The sequence below is a fragment of the Macaca thibetana genome, chromosome 16 (genome assembly GCF_024542745.1).
Source record: "Macaca thibetana thibetana isolate TM-01 chromosome 16, ASM2454274v1, whole genome shotgun sequence".
Taxonomy (NCBI): Eukaryota; Metazoa; Chordata; class Mammalia; order Primates; family Cercopithecidae; genus Macaca; species Macaca thibetana.
This window is the reverse complement of record NC_065593.1, coordinates 32,005,795-32,028,878: the sequence shown is the minus strand read 5'-3', so window position 1 is coordinate 32,028,878 and position 23,084 is coordinate 32,005,795. Positions and strand designations below refer to the sequence as shown.

Sequence of the window (23,084 nt, the reverse complement as noted above, 5' to 3'; positions counted from 1 at the left end):
GGAGAACATTTATATCCCAAGAAGTCAAGTAATTTTCTCAAGGTGATAGTTAATAACAGGGCCTGTACTAGAACTCAGTTGTACTGACTCCTAGTCCTAGTTTCCTGCTCTGTTCTAGAAATTATATTCCTTACTAGAAATCTCCACATATTTTCATGAAAGTATATAAATCTCTGTGCCTGTATCAGTGAGCATGCATGTAAATGTCTACGTGTCTATCTGCAAGTATTTGTAAAGCATATCAATGGGCGTTTATGGCCTTCCTGCTTGAGAAACCTCTAGGTAATCCAGTTCTCTATGTCAGCACCGGCAGCGAAGTCAGAACTCTGAGTGAATTATTAACAAGCAGAATTAGCCCTTTCTCCAATTAGCTCTATTCCTGGGTCTTCAGAAACTGGGGCAAAATAATCAGGGTGGAATCAGAGTCTCTCAGGGTCAAACTTGGTTCCAGCTGCGTGCAGTGAAAGCAACTAGAGGCAGAGCTATCAAGGGCTGTGACAGATGAGCAGTGGTCTGTCTGCAATGAGCATGTGCTCAAGCTAACATGGATACCATCTTGGTCTTCAGTCTAATCATTGCATCCTATGATGCCAACAAGAAAGGTAAGTAATTCTCTAGCCTAATCTCCTGGAAAATACAGAGAGAGGCCTAGAAAGAGTTTGGGGGTCTCTTCCACCAGATAGGCATGTAGCTGATATCCAGCAAGCAATACTATCCAGAGGTAATCCTGTGTTATCCACTCGCCTCTAAGGACTGCAACTTATTCATTCCAGAGAGATAGCTGTCTGTTTCATGATGAGAGGTCTTAAGAGAATGTGATCCATTCTTATGTCTTGTTCATGTAATTAACATTAAAAGTTCTTTCACTGTTGGATGGCTTTCTTTAGAGTTTCCGTGTTGTTACCACCCAAGATTCCCAAATTCATAACTTGTTGCCTTTTTTAAGTTGGTACATGTAAATAACTAGATGGTGATATTCTTGGGTGGGGAGAGCTGAGGGAAAGCGTGGTGTTGGGTGGAATGGCATCATTTGCTGCTCTTTGGTAACTGCTTATTTAAAACATGACTTTTCAAAGTTTCGTAAACATTTCATCTCTAAAATTAGCTAATCAAGGCTGGGCGCGGTGGCTCATGCCTGTAATCCCAGCACTCTGGGAGGCTGAGATTGGCGGATCACTTGAGGCCAGGAGTTCAAGACCAGCCTGGTCAACATGGCGAAATCCTATCTCTACTAAAAGTGCAAAAATTAGCCAGGCATGGTGGCATGCACCTGTAATCTCAGCTACTCAGGTGGCTGAGGCACAGGAATCACTTGAACCTGGGAGGTAAGGTTGCAGTGAGCTGAGCTCGTACCTCTGCACTCCAGCCTAGGTAACAGAATGAGACTCTGTCTCAAAAAAATAAAAAATTTAAAAAATAAAATAAAATTAGCTAATCAGAATTCAGACCAAATGGGCAGCAGTAACAAATTTGACAAATTATAAAAATGTCACAACCTTTTGAATTATGTGCCAAAAAGCATAAATAACTAAGACCTATGGTTCTGTGGAAACCTATAGAGATACCAAGGTCAGACAATATAAATATCCAAAAGCTTTATTTAATACAAGAAAGCAGATAGAATAGGAGGGAGAAGAGAAAATAAGCAGTGTTTAAGGAAATGGGTTGGTTAGTCTTTCATTAACTTAGCAAGTTTTCTTAACTCTATTTCACCTTTCTTTGTCCTAAGGGTAATAGATTGGTACTCAGTATTCTTTATACTAGGTCAAATACTACTTTGTATGTATTTGGCTGTGTGTTCTTTTTTGAGGGCCGGGTGTGGTGGCTCACGCCTGTAATCCTAGCACTTTGGGAGGCCAAGGCAGGCAGATCACCTGAGGTCAGGAGTTTGAGACCAGCATAGCCAAAATGGCGAAACCCCATCTCTACTAAAAATACAAAAATCAGCTGGGCATGGTGGCACATGCCCGTAATCCCAGCTACTCGGGAGGCCGAGGCAGAAGAATCCCTTGAACCCAGGAGGTGGAGGTTGCAATGAGCAGGGAATCATGTCACTGCACTCCATCCTGGGCGACAGAGCGAGACTCCGTCTCAATAAATAAATAAATAAAAGCAAAGTCTTTTTAGAGAGTGTCTGATCTCCCAAGTTGCAAGTTTTATGAGCAGGAACTGCATTCTTTCATATCTTCTCCTCCATTGCCCAGAATTCTAAAAAGAAAGTACCAGTAAATTCTGATTTTCCCCAACTCTCCCCCCGTTCCCCTCCTCCCGCTCTGCTCACCCCTAGACCTGAGAGATAGCAGTTGCCAAGTGGAACAGCTGCCTGGGCTCTTCCCAAAGGACGTGAGAAGCATCAGAGAATTGCAAATGCAAGGTAGGGAATGGGTCCTTTCTGGAAAATGATATTGCCATTCCAAAAAATTTTTACCTTTAAAAGATGTCTCATCTTCCTGCTTCCTAGCCCATCTCTCAAATATCCTATTTTAAGGATATGTATCCTCCCAAGAGGCTTTCTGGAAACCAATCTTTAAATTAACTGTCATTACCTAAGGCATGCCTATATTACTTAAACGGATGGAGATGAAAAAAGAGAAGGAGGCAGCACCTACTCCTCTCTGCATTAAAGAAAATCTATGAGTATCTCTTTTTTTTTTTTTTTTTTTTTTTTTGAGGCAGAGTCTCGCTCTGTCGCCCAGGCTGGAGTGCAGTGGCCTGATCTCAGCTCACTGCAAGCTCCGCCTCCCGGGTTTACGCCATTCTCCTGCCTCAGCCTCCGGAGTAGCTCGGACTACAGGCACCCGCCACCTCACCCGGCTAGTTTTTTGTATTTCTTAGTAGAGATGGGGTTTCACAGTGTTAGCCAGGATGGTCTCGATCTCCTGACCTCGTGATCCGCCCGTCTCGGCCTCCCAAAGTGCTGGGATTACAGGCTTGAGCCACCGCGCCCGGCCAAAAAAAATCTATGAGTATTTCTCTGTGCTGAATTTACTGCTGTCACCAACCTTCATGGGAACCATGGAAGGAAGAAAGGCAGGACTTGTATATTAGTACTATGAACACATACTAAAGAAGAAGTTAACTAAAAGGAGGAGAAAGTATAGCAGTGGAATTTAACAGGAGTCATGAATGGAAGTGGGTCAGCTTGGCACTATTCAGATTAAAAACCAGCTTCGGCCAGGCATGGTGGCTCATGCCTGTAATCCCAACACTTTGGGAGGCCAAGGCAGGTGGATCACTTGAGGTCAGGAGTTTGAGACCAGCCTGACCAACACAGTGAAACCCCATCTCTACTAAAGATACCAAAATTAGCTGGGTGTAGTGGTGCACGCCTGTAACCCCAGCTACCTGGGAGGCTGAGGCAGGAGAATCACTTGAACCAGGGAGGTGGAGGTTGCAGTCAGCTGAGATCATGCCATTGCACTCCAGCCTGAGCAACAAGAACAAAACTCCGAGCAACAAGAGCAAAACTCCAAGATCGTGCCATTGCACTCCAGCCAGGGCAACAAGAGCAAAAGCTCCAAGGTCGGGTGTGGTGGCTCACGTCTGTAATCCCAGCACTTTGGGAGGCCAAGGTGGGAGGATTGCTTGGGCCCAGGAGCTCGAGACCAGCCTGGGCAACACAGCAAAACCTTGTCTTTTAAAAAATTAAAAAATTAGCCGAGCATAGTGGCATACACCTGTAGTCCCACAGTCTCAGCTACTCAGGAGGCTGAGGTAGGAGGATTGTTTGGAGATTGAGGGAGTTTGAGGCTAGATTGAGCCATGATTGCACCACTGCACTCCAGGTTGGGTGACAGAGCAAGGCCCTGTCTCATAAAAAACAACCAAACAAAAAACAAAACCAGCTCCATTTTTCTGTCTGACTCTTCTCCTTCCAGAAACTCACACAGAAACCAAAAGGACAACATTCATTCAAAATCAGACTATAACTACCTTGCAGTGCCTTGGCTCTGGCAGCAAAGTAAAAGTCAACCTTGTATATTTGGAGAGAAGGCCAAAGGTCAAACATATTCTGAAGAACCTGAGAATCATTGCTGCTCCCCACAGAAACAGCTCTGCCTCCTCAAGCTGTCACCTAATTCCCACATCCAAGTTTCAGACTGGATCTCTACTAACAGGCAAAGGTGAGATTGGAAAAGAGGAAGGGGGCAGGCACCAACTTTTAGTTGACATCCTTGAAGGAAGCTGGAGCTCAGTAGCAGGAAAAGCTACAAGGAAATGAATTATCCTCGCCGTGGGCAAATCTATGTACTCTTTGCGAGTCAGTTTTATAATCTCTAAGATCCCTTCTAGCCCTGATACGCTGTGATTTTCATGTGATCTCCATTTCTGATGGGTCTTCTTTTGACGGTTTTTTAAAATTTCTTTTTTTCTTTTTTTTTTTTTTTTTGAGATGGAGTCTCGCCGTATCGCCCAGGCTGGAGTGCAGCGGTGCAATCTCGGCTCACTGCAACCTCTGCCTCCCAGATTCAAGTGATTCTCCTGCCTCAGCCTCTTAAGTAGCTAGGATTACAGGCGTCTGCCACCATGGCTGGCTAATTTTTGTATTTTTAGTACAGACGGGATTTCACCATGTTGGCCAGGCTGGTCTTGATTTCCTGACCTCAAGTGATCTGCCTGCCTTGGCCTCCCAAACTGCTGGGATTACAAGCGTGAGCCACCGTGCCTGGCTAGTTTTTTTTTTTTTTTTTTTTTTTTTTTTTTTTTTTCCATTTTGAATGCACACAGTAAAATATTCAAACAGCATAGATTTATAGTGAAAAGTAAATCTCTCTCCTACTCCTGTCTCTCAATTCTCCAGTTCTCTATCCCTGATGGAACCACTACTATCTACTTATTATATTTCCTTCCAGAGATACTCTGAGAATGTATGAATGTGCGTATTTTAAAAACATAAATGGTAACATACCTTATACATTGTTCTGCCCCTTGCTTTTGCTTGTTGTTGTTGTTTTGTTGTTGTTGTTTTGTTTTTTTTGTTGTTGTTGTTGTTTTCTTTGGAGATGGAGCCTCACTCTGTCACCCAGGCTGGAGTGCAGTGGCGCAATTTCGTCTCACTGCAACCTCTACCTCCCAGATGCACGTGATTCTCCTGTCTCAGCTTCCCAATTAGCTGCGATTACAGGTGCCCGCCACCACACCCAGTTAATTTTTGTATTTTTAGTAGAGACAGGGTTTCACCATGTTGGCCAGGCTAGTGTTGAACTCCTGACTTCAAGTGATTCACCCACCTCAGCCTCCCAAAGTGCTAGGATTACAAGTGTTAGCCACTGCGCCCAGCCAAGTTCCTTGCTTTTCCATTTAATAATACATCTTATAGGTCGTTCCATTTCAATATGTATATATTTACCCCATACTTTTAAAAAATATTTGCCTCATTCTTTTTTTTTTTTTTTTTTTTTTTTGAGACGGAGTCTCGCTCTGTTGCCCAAGCTGGAGTGCAGTGGCGGGATCCTGGCTCACTGCAAGCTCCGCCTCCTGGGTTCACGCCATTCTCCTGCCTCAGCCTCCCGAGTAGCTGGAACTACAGGCGCCCGCCACCGCGCCCGGCTCATTTTTTGTATTTTTAGTAGAGACGGGGTTTCACCATGGTCTCGATCTCCTGACCTTGTGATCCGCCCGCCTCGGCCTCCCAAAGTGCTGGGATTACAGGCGTGAGCCACCGCGCCCGGCAGCCTCATTCTTTTATGTACAAATTAATGTACAAATAATAACAGTTGTACATGATCCCATAGTATGTCTCTTCTATATTCTTTTATTTATTTATTTTTTTGAGACGGAGTCTTCCTCTGTTGCCCAGGCTGGAGTGCAGTGGTGCGATCTCGGCTCACTGCAAACTCTGCCTCCCGGGTTCATGCCATTCTCCTGCCTCAGCCTCCTGAGTAGCTGGGACTACAGGCATCCGCCACCACACCCGGTTAATTTTTTGTATTTTTGGTAGAGATGGGGTTTCACCCTGTTAGTCAGGATGGTCTTGATCTCCTGACCTCATGATCTACCTGCCTCAGCCTCCCAAAGTGCTGGGATTACAGGTATAAGCCACTGTGCCCAGCCATGTCTCTTCTATATTCTACTAGCTCCCTATTGATATATATTTTGGTTGTTTCCAATCTTTTGCAAATACAAACAATGCTGCAAATAATGACCGTATAAATTCTTCTTTTTTCTTTTAATAAATTATTTTCCCCTCTTTCACTATTACTCAGGATCTATATATATTCTTCTTGTATACCTGTAATTTATTAATAAGATAAATTCCAAGAAGCAGGATTGCTGCATCAAAGGTTGACAGTTATTGCTAAATTACCCTCCCTAGAGGTTGGTTCCATTGTGCATACCCACCCTGGGTGAGAATGCCTATTCCCCCACAGCTGCTAGGCAGTGGTTCTTAACCTCAGCCTGAAGTTTCTCTGCTTCAGCCCTCCTTTCCTTTTCTCACCCATTATTTTTGTCATATAGTTTTTTTGTTTGTTTGTTTTTTGTTTTTTTTTAGTGTAGCCAGTTCCTCTTTATAAACTGGCAATCCCCTAGATGCTATTGCTACATTACTGGAAAATAAAATAAAACTTGACATTTTTAGAGAAATAGGGGCTCCACAAGCAGAATAATGGCAAAAACTTTAAACAGCAGACTAAAACTGGGAAATAAGTGGATAGGCTCTCAGGATGTGACTTAGGTACAGTAAATTATATATGCTAACATGACCTGAATGTTTCACTCACTTTATGATATTTTCTAAAATTCCACAGTGAAAAATCATGTGAAAAACCCCACTGCTCCCCCTTTTTTTTTTTTTTGAGATGGAGTTTTGCTCTTGTCGCCCAGGCTGGAGTGCAATGACACGATCTCAACTCACTGCAACCTCCGCCTCCCAGGTTCAAGTGATTCTCCTGCCTCAGCCTCCCGAGTAGCTGGGATTACAGGCGCCCGCTACCTCACCCAGCTAATTTCTTTTTTTTTTTTTTTTTTGTATTTTTAGTAGAGATGGTGTTTCATCACGTTGGCCAGGCTGGTCTCGAACTCCTGACCTCAGGTGACCCACCTGCCTAGGCCTCCCAAAGTGCTGGGATTACAGGCATGAGCCACCATGCCCAGCCAGAAAACTCTTAAAAACTCAAAAGCATCAGGTGCGGTGGCTCACGCCTGTAATCCCAGCACTTCGGGAGGCCGAGGCAGGCGGATCACGAGGTCAAGAGATCAAGACCATCCTGGCCAACATGGTAAAACCCCATCTCTACTAAAAATACAAAAATTAGCTGGGTGTGGTGGCGTGTGCCTATAGTCCCAGCTACTCGGGAGGCTGAGACAGAATAGCTTGAACCCAGGAGGTGGAGGTTGCAGTGAGCTGAGATCACGACACTGCAGTCCGGCCTGGCGACAGAGCTAGACTCTGTCTCAAAAAACAAAACAAAACAAAATTTAAAAATTAGCCGGGCATGGAGGCACGCGCCTGTAATCCCAGCTACTCGGGAGGCTGAGACAGAAAAATGACTGAACCCAGGAGGCGGAGGTTGCAGTGAACCGAGATCGAGCCACTGCATTCCAGCCTGGGCGACAGAGCGAGACACCCTCTCAAAAAATAAACAAGCTCAAAAGACTCTGCCAGGGTTTTGAACTTTCAACATTAATGCAAATTAATTAAATCAAATTGTTTCCTTCTTAACATATGACAACTTGCTGTCCATGGCAGCTGTAATGGGGAATAGTGGACTTAAGTCATTTGGGAGTTTGGAGCACTCTGGGTGGAGTGAATATAGTGCTAGGCATTGTGGGACTTGAGGCAACTAAGGACAGTAGCTCTTAGAAACTGGGACAAGGAAAACTGAGAGGTTAAGGGAGAGGAGAGATGCCAAAGATCAATCTGACCTAATTCAAAAATTTGCATTTGGCTAGCCTCCCAGAGAAAAAGAAACTCTTCCCCTTCCTTCATAACATAGTAGTTGTTTCCCACATCTAGAATTTCAGCTAATACTCTGTACTATTTGAACTATGCAAAAAGATCAAATGAATATTTGTAGATTAGTTTGGGGACCTAATCATCACTCATGATACATTTTTATGAAACCATAATGATGAATCCCGAACAACCTATTTATTTATTTGAGACAGAGTCTCGCTTTGTCCCCCAGGCTAGAGTACAGTGGTGTGATCTCGGTTCACCGCAACCTCCACCTCCCAGGTTCAAGCAATTCTCACGCCTCAGCCTCTCAAGCAGCTGGGATTACAGGCCTGCACCACTACGCCCAGCGAATTTTTTGTATTTTTAGTAGAGATGGGGTTTTGCCATGTTGGCCAGGCTGGTCTCAAGCTCCTGTCCTCAAGTGATCTGCCCACCTCAGCTCCCAAAGTGCTGGGATTATAGGCGTGAGCCACCTCACTTGGCCCAAAACAACGAATTTATGAATGAATTTTTGAAACATAATCCCTTCTACAAGTTTGAAACTTCCTATTCTGAATGTAAATCTCCACTCAGTACCAGGATGTGATAAACCTCAAACAGGGTAGAAATAAAAATTAGAGCTGGGCGTGGTGTCTCATGCCTGTAATTCCAGCACTTTGGGAGCCTGAGGCAGGGACACGAGGTCAGGAGCTCGAGACCATCCTGGCCAACATAGTGAAACACCGTCTCTACTAAAAATACAAAAATTAGCCAGGTGTGGTGGTGTGTGCCCGTTGTCCCAGACAGTCTGCACAGAAGGATGTCCTGGAAACGGTCAGAAGACAGTTCATGAAAATGTCCTCAGGTAAAATAGAAATTTGAAACTGTAAGGGTGAGAATGTTCTGCAATACAAATGGTCATCAGAAGATGTGGGTCAACATGGAATGTAGAAAAAGGTAAATGGAGACTATTTGTTATTATTTATGAAATTTGGAAAAGGAAAAGGCCGCTATTACCAATATTTCAAAATTTCCTTCTGGTGGAGAAAGAAGACTCATTAGGTCATCTTTTTCCTCCTCTTTCAATCATAATATCATTCAGTTTGCAAAGTGTTTATACACATGCTTTCTCATTTTTATTTATTTCTGATCTTCACAACACCCCTGTGAAATAGGTAGACCAAGTATTATTTTACTATTGCCATCTTACAGATTTAAAAAAACAAATCACGGAGAACTTGTGGTGACTTGTCCAAAGTGAGATTTGTTTATTTTTATCTAATCTGACACACAAACACATAAGTTATCACTTCAAAGCACTGACTAGCACTATGCTGAAAATGTTCTTGTTTTTCCTTTTGAACCTCTTGACTTTATGTCTGTCTCTGCCAATGTCTGCCAACACTGTCTTCCTGATTAAACTGGAATCAGCATTACTTCTTCCCCTATAATTTCATATACAGTGCCTGGTACTATAGCCACTGGCCTCTGAGGTAAAGAACTATCATTTTCTCATGGACTTAAGACACGGAAGAGTAATTTAGAAAAGTCAAGTAGAATTTATAGACCTTAATTTAATATGCAATGATATGAGACCACTAAAAATAGAACAGAAACCACACTGTCTGAATTGGATTAGGTCAATTCTGGAGACGAGTGAGGTTATTTCCGGACTCCGGCTAGACTCTATCCACCTCCCATCACTTCCACTGCTGGTGTGAATCACATCATCTCTTATCTGGACTTTTGCAATGGCCTCCTAACAGGCTACCCTGCTTCTACCCTTGCCCACTGCTAACCCATTCCCAACACAGTAGCCCAGAGATCCTTTGAAAGCAAGGCCAGGCCAGGCACGGTGGCTCACGCCTGTAATCCCAGCACTTTGGGAGGCCGAGGTGGGTGTATCACTTGAGGTCAGGAGTTTAAGACCAGCCTGGCCAACATGGTGAAACCCCATCTCTACCAAAAAATACAAAAATTAGCCAGGTGTGATGGTGCGCACCTGTAGTCTCAGCTACTTGGGAGGCTGAGGCACGAGAATCACTTTAACCTGGGAGGCAGAGGTTGCAGTGAGCCAAGATCACGCCACTGCACTCCAGCCTGGGTGACAGAGGGGGACCCTATCTCAAAAAAAAAAAAAATGCTGAATGAATGAAATCAAGGAGTGCATGAAGCTGGGTGGCTTTTCCTTCTTCCAGCTCCTCCTGCTTTCCCCAGTCCCCTCTCAGAGTAGTTGATCGAGATTCTACTAGACACACTTGCAGCAGTCATTAAGGCTAACTGTGATATTTCATGTTCTTCCTTGGACTTTAGAGCCATCTCTTTTTAAAGAAGGAAACCGTCAGCAGTTTTTAACGGCCTTCATCTTTATTATTATTGTGGCCTAAATAATGATAGGCAATGATATCATTGGTATCACTCCTTCACTCTGATCCTGTGTTAGTCAAAAGTCCCATGGGCATTTAATCCATATCTCTTATTAGTATTGCTACCCTCATTTACTCTTGGCATTATTTTGTGCTCACACCCTAAACCTATGGACAGACAGGTTAATGGGACCACAATTGGAAGCTGGGTAGGGTTTTATCAGATTCAAAGGCAGGATGAAGTTTTCCCCTAAAGTTTCATCTTTTCTACTTTGTTTTATAGCTTTTTTACCAGGGATCTCACAATGTAAAGTCTATGCAGTGATGGGGGCTTCATCAGAGACTTTTTCCACCACTACCCCTTCTATAACTCCTGGGAATAAAGAAGAGAAAACTACAAGTACTGGTAATTTTTCTAGCTTTGAAATGACAAACTACAGAATAAGTAGGAGTAAAATAAGAACAGAAAAAGAAACATTTTTAGCCCCAGTGTTAGTCTGGATCTACTGATATGTTTTCTTAAGGTTGAGAAGTTACTGACTGTACGTTGAAAAATCATTCAATTTTTTTATTTAAAAAAAATTAGCTTCTCTAGGCCAGGCGCTGTGGCTCATGTCTGTAATCCCAGCACTTTGGGAGGCCGAGGTGGGTGGATCACCTGAGGTCAGGGGTTCAAGACCAGCCTGACCAATATGGTGAAACCCCATCTCTACTAAAAATACAAACATTAGCCAGACGTGGTGGCACAGGCCTGTAATCCCAGCTACACGGAAGGCTGAGGCAGGACAACTGCTTGAACCCAGGAGGCGGAGGTTGCAGTGAGCCGAGATTGTCCCACTGCACTCTAGCCTGGGCGACAGAGTGAGACTTTGTCTCAAAACAACAACAACAACAATAAAATTAGCTTCTCTATAAAGAAGGTCCCAGAAATGTTTGTAATTTGACACCATCAATGATCGTTTATCTCCATGCAAATGAGCTCACCCTGTAGCCAGAATTAGGGACAGAAAAAACTGTATTTCTGTAGTAGGTAATTCTAGCCGCTGTATGTATAGATGGACAATATTTAAACACTAAGCAATTATAAGAGTAATGACACCAACCAAGTGCTTTTCTTTCTTTTCTTTTTTTTGAGACAGGGTCTTGTGTTGCCCAGACTGAAGTGCAGTGGTGCAGATATGGCTCACTGCAGCCTCGACCTCTGGGGGTCAAGTGATCCCCCCACCTCAGCCTCCTGAGTAGCTGTGACTACAGGTGCGTGCCACCATGTTCAGCTAATTTTTAAATTTTTGTAGAGACAGGGTCTCACCACATTGTCCAAGCTGGACTCAGACTCCTGGGCTCAAGCGATCCTACCGCCTCAGCCTCCCAAACTGCTGGGATTACAGGCATTACCCACCACGCCCATCCCCAAGAGCATGTATTTGTTTCGATATGGAGTCTCACTCAGTCACCCAGGCTGGAGTGCAGTGGTGTGATCTCGGCTCACCACAACCTCCGCCTCCTGGGTTCAAGTGATTCTCCTGCCTCAGCCTCCTGAGTAGCTGAGACTACAGGCATGCACCACCATGCCCGGCTAATTTTTGTATTTTTAGCGAGACAAGGTTTCACTATGTTGGCCAGGCTGGTCTCAAACTCCTGACTTTGTGATTCGCCTGCCTCAGCCTCCCAAAGTGCTGGGATTACAGGCGTGAGCCACTGCACCCAGCCTCCAAGAGCATCTTTTCATCTTCACTGTTTTTTTGGGTTTTGTTTTTTAAGATGGAGTCTCATTCTGTACCCTAGGCTGGAGAGCAGTAGCACAGTCTCAGCTCACTACAACCTCTGCTTCCTGGATCCAAGAAATTCTCCTGCCTTAGCCTCCTGAGTAGCTGGGACGACAGACACGCACCACCATGCCTGGCTAATTTTTGTATTTTTAGTAGAGATGGGTTCCACCATGTTGGCCAGGCTGGTCTCAAACTCCTGACCTCAAGTGATCCGCCCACCTCGGCCTCCCAAAGTGCTGGGATTACAGGTGTGAGCTTTCCTCACTATTTTTTTAGCAAGAATCCTCCTTAAATTGGCCAGGACTAAAATTCTGTAAGATTCCAATTTAGGTTACATCCTAGTTTCTACCAGGGGAAAAAACGTGATATTAGTAATAACAAGATGCATATTAGGACAAGGTGAGGTGGCTCACACCTGTAATTCCAGCACTTTGTGAGGCCAAGGCTGTAGGATCACTTCAGGCCAGGAGTTCAAGCTCAGTGGGAAATATAATGAGACTGTCTGTACAAAAAATTTTTAAAAATTAGCCGGGCATGGTGGCGTTCACCTGTGGTCTGAGCTACTCGGGAGGCTAAGGTGGGAGGATGGTTTGAGCCTGGGAGATTGAGGCTGACGTGAGCCGAGATTGTGCCACTGCATGCCAGTCTGAGCGACAGAATGAGAAAAAGATGCATATTAGCCATGTGCCGCCAGATTGAGCTTCTGACCCAGAAGCAGTGCTAATTTTCACATTTCTTCCTCTTATACCCCATGAAAGCCAGGAGAAACACAGGAAGGGTGATTTTCTAATCCCATAAAATGTGTCAGAGCAAAATGGTAGGAACCCTGATAAAGCTGACAATGAAAGAAATTTAGAACTCCAGGTGTACCCAAGATTTTTCTTCCTGCAAGCAGTGTAAGAATCAGCCCTATGTGATTATGGAAAATCCCCAATTCCAGGGAAGGTGACTCACTGGGAAGAGGGTGCAAAAGAAGTTAGAGCAGAGCCCATGATGCTCAGCTCACCCCCACTCCCTCCAACCCTGAGTTTGAATTGGAAATTCTGCCTCTGCCTCTGGGTCTGGCTGGGCCTCTAATAGTCTTGTGAGCCAGAATAACTTCAGGTCAAAGGGTCAATCTCTTCCCTCTCTCAAATTTTATTTTCTCCCTCTTCCACTCCCCTCTCTCCTTTAGACACAGATGAGAACCTAGAGAAGAGACAGAAATGGAGTACTGTGGTCAAAATTCTGATTGCTGTCACCCTGTTGCTCAGTGGAGTTGCCATTATAGTATTTGTAATTTTTGAAGTCCCATGCCCTGTAAGTTTGCTGTTGTATTGAATCCTTGAACTTGACCTATAAAGACTTTCTTCTGTTCCAGAGGCAGCTTGGCATAAGGAGAAAAGCAGACTTTGGAATTTGAGTAGATCTGCCACTCACACTCACTAGCTGAGTGGTTTGGGGAAAGTTGCTTGACTTTTCTAACCTCGGGGCCTCATGTGTAAAATAAGTCTCATGATATTTGCCTCTCATGCTAGTTATAAAGATTGAGATCCTGTGTGAAAGGCACCTGGCACATAGGTGCTCGCTAAATGCAAGTTCCTTTCCTCTGCTGTACTTAGACATTTTCTAGGAAGGATAGGTCCATAGGACTGAATATTTTATTTAGAAGAGATGACTTCCTTTAAGTTGCCCAACATGAGGTTTGGAAGAAAACCAAATGCTTAGCAGCCACTTGATATTAATACCAGTCATTTTCTCCCTTCAGTGTCAATGCCTAGGAGCCAGGGAGCTGTGCCAATGCCAGCGGTTGTGGAGATGGCAAAGGAAGGGAGGCCAGCCACCTGGGACAGCTGAATTCAAGCTTGACTCTCAGCCTCAGAAGGAAAGTGTTCTCTGTGTGGTTTATGTCATTTGCTTAAAGAAGGTGGGGTAGAGGCTGGGCGTGGTGGCTCACGCCTGTAATCCCAGCACTTTGAGAGGCCGAAGCAGGTGGATCACCTGAGGTGATTGAGACCAGCCTGACCAACATGATGAAACGTCTCTACCAAAAATACAAAAATTAGCCAGGCATGGTGGCACATGCCTGTAGTCCCAGCTACTCGGGAGGCTGAGGCAGGAGAATCACTTGAACCTGGGAGGCGGAGATTGCAGTGAGCCGAGATTGTGCCACTGCACTCCAGCCTGGGCAACAGAGTAAGACTCTGTCTCAAAAAAAAAAAAAAAAAAAAAGAAAAGAAAGAAAAAAAGAAAAGAAAATGGGGTTAATATATAAGTGATAGGAGATTCGCCCCTAAGAAGACTGTGAAAAATATATTTTTTTAATGTGCTAGGAACACGGAGCTGCTTCAGTTATGAAGCAAATGTGGGCAATCCTTCTTATATCAGGAAATAGGTAGGATTTTATACTACTGTTTTCCTAACATCAGTCCAGCCATAATACAATAGGGTGCTTATTGAATATACATACCTCTGGGCCCCATATAAACTGAATCAGATGATTTAGATTGGAGCCAAGAATCTTTTAAGATTTTTAAGGCCAGGCCTGATTTATCATGCCTGCAATCCCAGTGCTTTGGGAGGCAGAGGCAGGAAACTTGCTGGAGTCCAGGAGTTTGAGACCAGCCTAGGCAACATAGCGAGACATTGTCTCTATAAAAAAAAAAAAAATATATATATATATATATATACACACACACACACACACACACACACACGTGTATATATACATGTATATATAACAACAAAAAACATGTGTATATATATGTGTGTGTGTATAGCCAGCTGGGCCGGGCACGGTGGCTCACGCCTGTAATTCCAACACTTTGGGAGGCCAAGGCAGGTGGATCACGAGGTCAAGAGATCGAGACCATACTAGCCAACATGGTGAAACCCTGTCTCTACTAAAAATACAAAAATTAGCTGGGCATGGTGGCACGCACCCGTAGTCCCAAGCTACTCGGGAGGCTGAGGCAGGAGAATTGCTTGAACCCAGGAGACGGAGGTTGCGGTGAGCCGGGATTGTGCCACTACACTCCAGCCTGGGTGACAGAAAAAGACTCCATCTCAAAAAAAGGAAAAAAAAAGAAAAAAGAAAAAAAAAAAGCCAGCTGGTAGTACGTGCCTGTAGCCCTAGCTTCTTGGGAGGCTGAGGTGGGAGGGGATCACTTGGGCTCAGGAGCTGAAGTCTGCAGTGAGCTATGATTGAGCCACTGCACTCCAGCCTGGGAAAGAGAGTGAGACCCTGCCTCAAAAACAAAAGAACATTATCATTTCTCCTGAGCATTGGAAGAAATAGGCCTGAAGGAAAGTACAAAGTCTAGTTCAGAATTAGAATTAGAGATAACCATGGAGCTGCAACTATGATTGAACTTCTATGAACATAATAAGCTACTATATGATAAAGGAATAAAAATAGGGCCAGGCGCGGTAGCTCACGCCTGTAATCCCAGCACTTTGGGAGGCCAAGGTGGGCAGATCATGAGGTCAGGAGTTCGAGACCAGCCTGACCAACATGGTGAAACTCCGTCTCAACTAAAAATACGAAAAATTAGCCGGGTGTGGTGGCACATGCCAGTAATCCCAGCTACTCAGGAGGCTGAGGCAGGATAATCGCTTGAACCTGGGAGGCAGAGGCTGCGGTGAGCTGAGATCACACCACTGCACTGCAGCTTGGGTGACAGAGCGAGACTCCAACTCAAAAAAAAATAAAATAGTACTAAGATAGCAATTTTATATACATTATCTCATTTGAGCCTTACATAAATCCTGGAAAGTAGCCAGGGCAAGCATCTACATTTCACTCATACTTAAGCTGAGGCTTTAAGAGGTTATGTGACTTCCCAAGGTTACACAGCTGGTAGAACAGAACTATGATCCAGATCTTTTAATTACTTTGCTAGTGGGTTATAGGTTCCAAGCAAGTATAGGTTCTCATACCTATGTGCACCTTGATCATACTTTCTCAGTGTAATTATTGATTAATGAAGAGGCAAAATGAAGTGCACTTGGAATTACATGGGGTTTTGTACTTAGCCAGCCCTTTTCTTGGTACATGAAGAACTATATACACTTGCATCCTTTTTTAACTTTCGTATTTCCTTTCAATCTCTAGGTTGGACGAGATGCTGCCAATTCATCAGACCCAAAGAAAGCTGCAGGGATCACTGTTATCCACCAGACATACTTCTAAAAAGTTCTGCTGTATCTCAAACACTGAATGATACTACACAGTCTTCTCCCTATTAATATGGGCACATTCTTGCCAATTTCACACTCATATCTTCAGCAGGGACATTACAATCAAACACCAATTCCTGGTTAATGAAGGGAGAGTGTGGGCTTAGCAGAGTTACCCTCATGCCTCTGTCTGAGCCACAACCTTCTGTAATTCACTTCACACATCCATCAATATGGGTATCTTTCCATCCCCTCAGATGAGAACAAAAAGCGTTCCCTTCAAGCACTGTGAATGGACCTTATTGCTCTCTTTGACAGAAGACTCAAACACAGCCTCCAAGGAACAAGGCAGCTGTTAGTGGGACATAGCTTCCAACTCCTCTGTTATCTTCACAGCTGACTTCACGCTCATTGGTCCTCAACTAGCTTACAGTGGGACTCCTCATCTCCCTGGTTGACGTTCATAAGGTTTTGTAATTTAGCTTCTGGTACTACATGTACCTATCCACTGGTATTACATGTACCTATCCACACATTGCTGAAGGAAACTTGACCCTATGCATTCCAAATGTCTTCCTCATAAGTTATCCCCAAGGGGTTCAGGGACTACAGACCATTAGTAGCCAAGTGAAGTTTTCTGATGATCCAGAATTCCTAAGGTGGCTCTGATGTTATATCACACTTTAACAGAAAGCTGCATACCTTTTGGACAAGGATTCCAGAGCAAAATAATTATGATAATGCTGTTTCTCACAGAAGCATAGCTATGAGTCAAATCTAACCTGCTTAAATAAGAGTTCGGTGAGAAAGTGAAAGTGAAACCACCTGATCTTGAATCAATGTTCAGGCGAAAAGGAAAATGTCAGGAGGGATAAGACAGGGTGAGGCCCTGCTTCTTTTCCTAAGAGTCTGAAACCGTTCCATTTCATTTTGGTGAAACGTGTCTGTTTCTAAGTAATTCCGTTTTCTTAGTTCTCTGGAAAACAAACAAACAAAACAAAACAAAACATAAAACTGTATCCTTCTTTCTTTCACTTCAAGTGCTGTCCAAAAAGTGATTATCAAAACAATACCAACAGGGGAAGATCTCACCCTAAGGCTCGATTTAATATTCAAGTCCAGTCTGAAAGAGACAACAGATACAAAGCATGGATAATGAGGACACGTTTCAAAGAAGCTCCGAAGAACCTCTAGGGTCGGGCGCGGTGGCTCACACCTGTAATCCCAGCACTTTGGGAGGCCAAGGTGGGTGGATCACCTGAGGTCAGGAGTTTGAGACCAGCCTGGCCAACATGCTGAAACCCCATCTCTATTAAACACACAAAAATTAGCCGGGCATGGTGGAGGGCACCTATAATCTCAGCTACTGGGGAGGGGGAGGCAGGAGAATCGCTTGAACCTAGGAGGTAGAGGTTGCAGTGAGCCGAGATCTTGCCACTGCACTCCAGCCTGGGCAACAAGAGCAAAACTCCATCTCAAAAAAAAAAAAAAAAAAAAAAAGGAACCTCTGTATTTCCATAGAGCACACCTTGAAAATATGATAGACAGGAAAGAACACTGAGGTTGGCATTTGGATGAATGAGTATATTATTTGCATCCTGCCACTGATCCACAATGTTGCCTCAAGTTTATTTTACCATCTGTGACTTAGTTTGACAATAAAATAGGAAGAAAAAAAAATGCCTGCTCTTTCCCAAGACCACTGGTGAAGATGATTAAAAACATTAAATGCTCAGAAGTTCTTGGTCCAGAACTAATGCCTACACGCATCCTCACCCTTCCCAGCCTCATCCACCACTGAATGTCCCTTAATCCTGAAACATGAGATTTCCCAGGAGATAAAACCTATGGCAAAATCTGCACTCATCAACTCCTCTGACTCTTCTTGGAGCCCGGGCACAGTGGCTCAAGCCTGTAATCCTAGCACTTTGGGAGACCGAGGTGGACAGATGGCTTGAGGCCAGGAGTTTGAGACCAGCCTGGACAACATGGTGAAACCCGTCTCTACTACTACTGAAAATACAAAAATTAGCCAGGCATGCTGGTGCGCACCTATAATCTCAGCTACTCCAGAGGCTGAGGCATGAGAATTGCTTGAACCTGAGATTGAACGACTGCACTCCAGCCTGGGTGACAGAGCGAGACTCTGTCTCAAAAAAAAAAAAAAAAAAAAAAAAAAAAGTATAATTTGGGTAACATTTGTACTGACTCTATAGAAATTCACAGACAGAATCAAAATTATTTTGCTTTGGGGACAATTTGTTTCCCCTGACAAAGCATAGACCCCTCAGAGGATTTTCTGACTCCCTAATCAGTTAATAACTTCGAGTCCTATATTCCCTTACTAGTGAAGATCTTTAAAAACAGAGATGGGAGAGAAGGCAGAGGAGAAAGGAGAACTCCTGTGTGGGCTTTGGGATGTGGACTTCAGTCTGCAGATCACTTCAGAGCTGGGCACCATTTCTAGTGTCACCATTATAGACCAAGTTACACACAACTTAATAAAACACTGTTTCTGTGGAAGTGCCAATTATTCCTGTGGAATTATTCACTGTTTCGTTTCTTTTTCTTTTTTTGAGATGGAGTTTTGCTCTGTTGCCCAGGCTGGAATGCAATGGCACAATCTCGGCTCACTGCAACCTCTGCTTCCTGGGTTCAAACTATTCTCGTGCCTCAGCCTCCCGAGTAGCTGGGATTACAGGCATGTGCCACCACACTCAGCTAATTTTTGTATTTTTAGTAGAGATGGGGTTTCACCATATTGGTCAGGCTGGTCTTGAACTCCTGACCTCAAGCGATCCACTCGCTTCGGCCTCCCAAAGTGCTGGGGTAAAAGCTGTTTCTATTGCAAGTTCTTTCTTATTAAGCTACCACACTGTTTTTATAATTATTAAAATATGTTCTCAGCTGGGCACAGTGGCTCACGCCTGTAAATCCCAGTACTTTGAGAGGCCGAGGCGGGCGGATCACAAGGTTAGGAGATTGAGACCATCAAGGCTGACATGGTGACACTCCGTCTCTACTAAAAAAAAAAAAAAAAAAAGAAAGAAAAAGAAAAAAAATTAGCTGGCTGTGGTGGCGGGTGCCTATAGTCCCAGCTACTTGGGAGGCTGAGGCAGAAGAATGGCGTGAACCCGGGAGGTGGAGCTTGCAGTGAGCCAAGATCATGCCACTGCACTCCAGCCTGGGCGACACAGCGAGACTCCATCTCAAAAAAAAAATAATAACAACAAAATAAAGTACATTCTCATTATAAAAACTTTTAGAAAATACTCAAAAGTATAAAGAATGAAAGTAATACTTAATCTTTCTTCCCAGAGATAATCATTAACACTGGTTAATATGTAATCAGTGGTTAATATATCTCTTTATGGACATTATAAATATATATACACAGATAATAAAAAGACACATACAAAACTTCATATTCTTCACACCGCTTTAAATCTGTTTCGTCGCTGGGTGCGGTGGCCTATGCCTGTAATCCCTGCACTTTTGAGAGGCCAAGGTGGGTGGATCACTTGAGTCAGGAGTTTGAGACCAGCCTGGTCAAAATAGTGAAACACCATCTTTACTAAAAATACAAAAAATGAGTTGGGCATGGTGGCAGGCACCTGTAATCCCAGCTACTCGGGAGGCTAAGGCAGGAGAATCGCTTAAATGCAGGAGGCAGAGGTTGTGGTGAGCTGAGATTGTGTCACTGCACTCTAGCCTGGGTGACAAAGCCAGACTCTATCTCAAAAAAAAACAACAACAACAACAACAACAAAAAACCTGTCTCTTCTTGGCTAATATGTTACTACTACATCTCCAGAAGTTGTGTTTATTTTCAAGTTTTAGAGGTGACTAGAAGCTGTTCCACCTTTTTAAAAATTTTTATTTTTTGAGATGGAGTTTCATTCTTGTGGCCCAGGCTGGAGTGCAATGGCATGATCTTGGCTCACCACAACCTCTGCCTGCCGGGTTAAAGCAATTCTCCTGCCTCAGCTTCCCAAGTAGCTGGGATTACAGGTGCACACCCCCACACTCGGCTAATTTTTGTATTTTTAGTAGAGATGAGGTTTCACCATGTTGGTCAGGCTGGTCTCGAATTCCCAACCTCAGGTGATCTGCCCACCTCGGCTTCCCCAAGTGCTGGGATTACAGGCGTGAGCCACCGCGCCCTAAGAGTCAATGTCACCCCAATACTTTTTGATAGGCCCAAAAATTAAGATAGGTAGTTGTGTAGGGCAAAGAGGTACATTCACAAAAACCTCCAATTTAAACTTTTTAAGTTATTGCTGAATGACATTAAGTAAACAGCCATATTTGCATGTATATTAAAAGCATTACTTTGTTAAACAGAAACAGTTAAAATATACAACAGCCAGGCGTGGTAGCTCACGCCTGCAATCCCAGCACTTTGGGAAGCCGAGTTGGGTGGATCATCTGAGGTCAGGAGTTTGAGACCTGCCTGGACAACATGGTGAAACCCCGTCTCTACCAAAAATAAAAAATTAGCCAGGTGTGGTGGTGTGCGCCTGTAATCCCAGCTACTCGGGAAGCTGAGGCAGGAGAATCCCTTGAACCCGGGAGGTAGAGGTTGCAGTGAGCTCAGATGGCACCACTGCACTCCAGTCTGGGTGACAGAGTGAGACTCCATCTCAAAAAAAAAAAAAAAAAAGATAAATATAAATAAAATATAGAACATATTGTATATCTCTGTTTTGCCATTTCTTCATTTTTTAGATAAACCTGTAATCTAAAAAATCAAAGTGACCTGGGACTTTGGATCTCTGAAAGGCCTGAACAAGCCATTAACATCCTTCCTTTTCTGTATTCCCAGGCTAGTGCAACAGTGGTTTCAGGGATGGTACTGGCCTTAACCATTATTTCCTCATATTTCCTACCCTCTCCTATTAATATTTTAGATGCTTTCTAATCACTGTCCAGCAGATTCTGACCTAGAGCACTTTTCCTATGTCTATATCCATAACTGTCCATTTTCCAAGGAAGAGTTGCTGCATGTACTTATGACTAAAGGCCAGAAGAAATCCTTTTATTTTTTGTTTGCCCTGGACAGGCTGAGAGTCCTATGATCCCTTCCTTCCCAACCCACTGATACTCCATTCCCACTCTCAAAAAGTATTCCATTTTCTGAGTTGACACAATGGCCTTCAGGTTGCCTTGAATTATTTATCTTCTTTTTAAAATTATTATTATACTTTAAGTCCTAGGGTACATGTGCACAACCTCCAGGTTTGTTACATATGTATACATGTGCCATGTTGGTGTGCTGCACCCATTAACTCGTCATTTACATTAGGTATATCTCCTAATGCTATCCCTCCCCCAGTCCCTCACCCCACGACAGGCCCTGGTGTGTGATGTTCCCCACCCTGTGTTCAAGTGTTCTCATTGTTCAATTTCCACCTATGAGTGAGAACATGCAGTGTTTGGTTTTCTGTCCTTGCGATAGTTTACTCAGAATGATGGTTTCCAGCTTTATCCATGTCCCTACAAAGGACATGAAATCATCCATTTTTATGGCTGCATAGTATTCCACAGTGTATATGTGCCACATTTTCTTAATCCAGTCAATTACTTATCTTCTTATATGTATTTACTGGTTCTTCTGCTTGAAGACTAGTATCTACGTTAATTTGTATATCTGTGTATTACTTTGTATCAACAAAGCACCATGTTGATAGTAGATACTAAAAATATTTGTTGATAATGTCACACTGCCAAATGGATAAGCTAAGGGTAGCATAACTGACTTTTTAGAAGAGAATGAAGTAAGCTTTATTTTTACATCAAAGTTGCTATCAGTTACCAGGGAGATGCAAAACTGTAAAAGGTCATACTATAATTGTTGCTAACACTTGAATTCATCTCCTTAGACTTATTTTCCCTCATATTTCATTATCTGTTCCTTTTTCTCTTCCTCTTCATTATTACAACACTTTTCTTTTGTCTTTCCTTATTCAATGATCTGACTTGTCAGTGATCAAATTCTAAAAATTTCCCTTAATCTGAACTTCTAGTGAACTTGGATCCATGTTTATACTGAAATTTCAGATCCAAAAAGTTTTTCCTTTGCCTCACTCTCCTTCAATTGGTGCAGTGTAGCAACAGGTGCACCTTGTACTGTAATTGAGGAACTTTCATTGGATTCTTGTGAATTTGCACCATCTAGTGGCTGAAATTGCTAACTGCATCTTCTGAAAAAACACAGTGGGCACAAATACAAAAATGTAAAATGGGGCCGGGCGCGGTGACTCACACCTATAATCCCAGCATTTTGGGAGGCCGAGGCAGGCAGATCACAAAGTCAAGAGATTGAGACTATCCTGGCTAACACTGTGAAATCCTGTTTCTACTAAAAATACAAAACATTAGCTGGGCATGGTGGCGCATACCTGTAGTCCCAGCTACTCAGGAGGCTCAGGCAGGAGAATCGCTTGAACTCGGGAGATGGAAGTTGCAGTGAGCTGAGATCAAGCCACTGCACTCTAGCCTGGGTGACAGAGCGAGACTCCGTCTCAAAAAAAAAAAAAAAAAAAAAAAAAAAAAAAAAAAAAAAAAAAAAATTAAAATGGATAAACAAATAATAAATGTGAAGCCTGTACTCTTGTCCCAAGGGGAAAAAAAGTTACTCACAACAGCCGAATTTCATCCTATTCACTAAAATTTAAAATAGGATGGAGAATGATATGTTTACAGGCTTAATGTCACAGTCTCTGCAGAATAAGATGATGCCCAGAATACTCTCCGAGGATTAACTCAGGACATTTTTGCTCCCTAATATATTGAAAAAGAAAAATAAACAGTGTAGGCTATAGGGTAAAGTTGTTATTGTCCTCTTGAAGAATCAAATATTCTATAGAAAACACACTAAATTTGAAGACTGATAAATTATACATGTGATTA

General features: G+C 43.3%; 3 protein-coding genes across 7 annotated transcripts in view; 2 read left to right on the top strand and 1 right to left on the bottom strand.

Annotated features, from left to right (window-relative positions):
• Nucleotides 1-23,084, top strand: part of TADA2A (transcriptional adaptor 2A) — a 556,520-nt gene that overhangs the window by 446,595 nt on the left and 86,841 nt on the right. The gene's annotated exons all lie outside the window — the stretch shown is intronic.
• The window catches only part of ACACA (acetyl-CoA carboxylase alpha), a 329,721-nt gene that overhangs the window by 293,626 nt on the left and 13,011 nt on the right, over nucleotides 1-23,084 (bottom strand). The gene's annotated exons all lie outside the window — the stretch shown is intronic.
• On the top strand, nucleotides 447-18,150 carry C16H17orf78 (chromosome 16 C17orf78 homolog). Of its 2 annotated transcripts, XM_050764631.1 has the most exons (7): nucleotides 447-602; nucleotides 2,288-2,374; nucleotides 3,879-4,124; nucleotides 10,529-10,651; nucleotides 13,189-13,313; nucleotides 13,762-13,884; nucleotides 16,108-18,150. In XM_050764631.1, exons 1-7 carry the CDS (start codon nucleotides 545-547, stop codon nucleotides 16,183-16,185), a joined length of 840 nt encoding a protein of 279 aa, XP_050620588.1. In that variant the 5' UTR covers nucleotides 447-544; the 3' UTR covers nucleotides 16,186-18,150. The 2 variants fall into 2 exon arrangements, with proteins under 2 accessions (XP_050620588.1, XP_050620589.1); XM_050764632.1 differs by lacking the exons at nucleotides 10,529-10,651; nucleotides 13,189-13,313; nucleotides 16,108-18,150 and having other exon boundaries at nucleotides 13,762-13,873.

Excerpts from the sequence above, each read along its gene's own strand:
- C16H17orf78 (XM_050764631.1), top strand. The coding sequence starts at position 545 with ATGGATACCATCTTGGTCTTCAGTCTAATCATTGCATCCTATGATGCC. Across the intron at positions 603-2,287 it reads CTATGATGCCAACAAGAAAG|ACCTGAGAGATAGCAGTTGC; the intron begins GTAAGTAATTCT and ends GCTCACCCCTAG. Across the intron at positions 13,885-16,107 it reads CTCAGCCTCAGAAGGAAAGT|GTTGGACGAGATGCTGCCAA; the intron begins GTTCTCTGTGTG and ends TTCAATCTCTAG.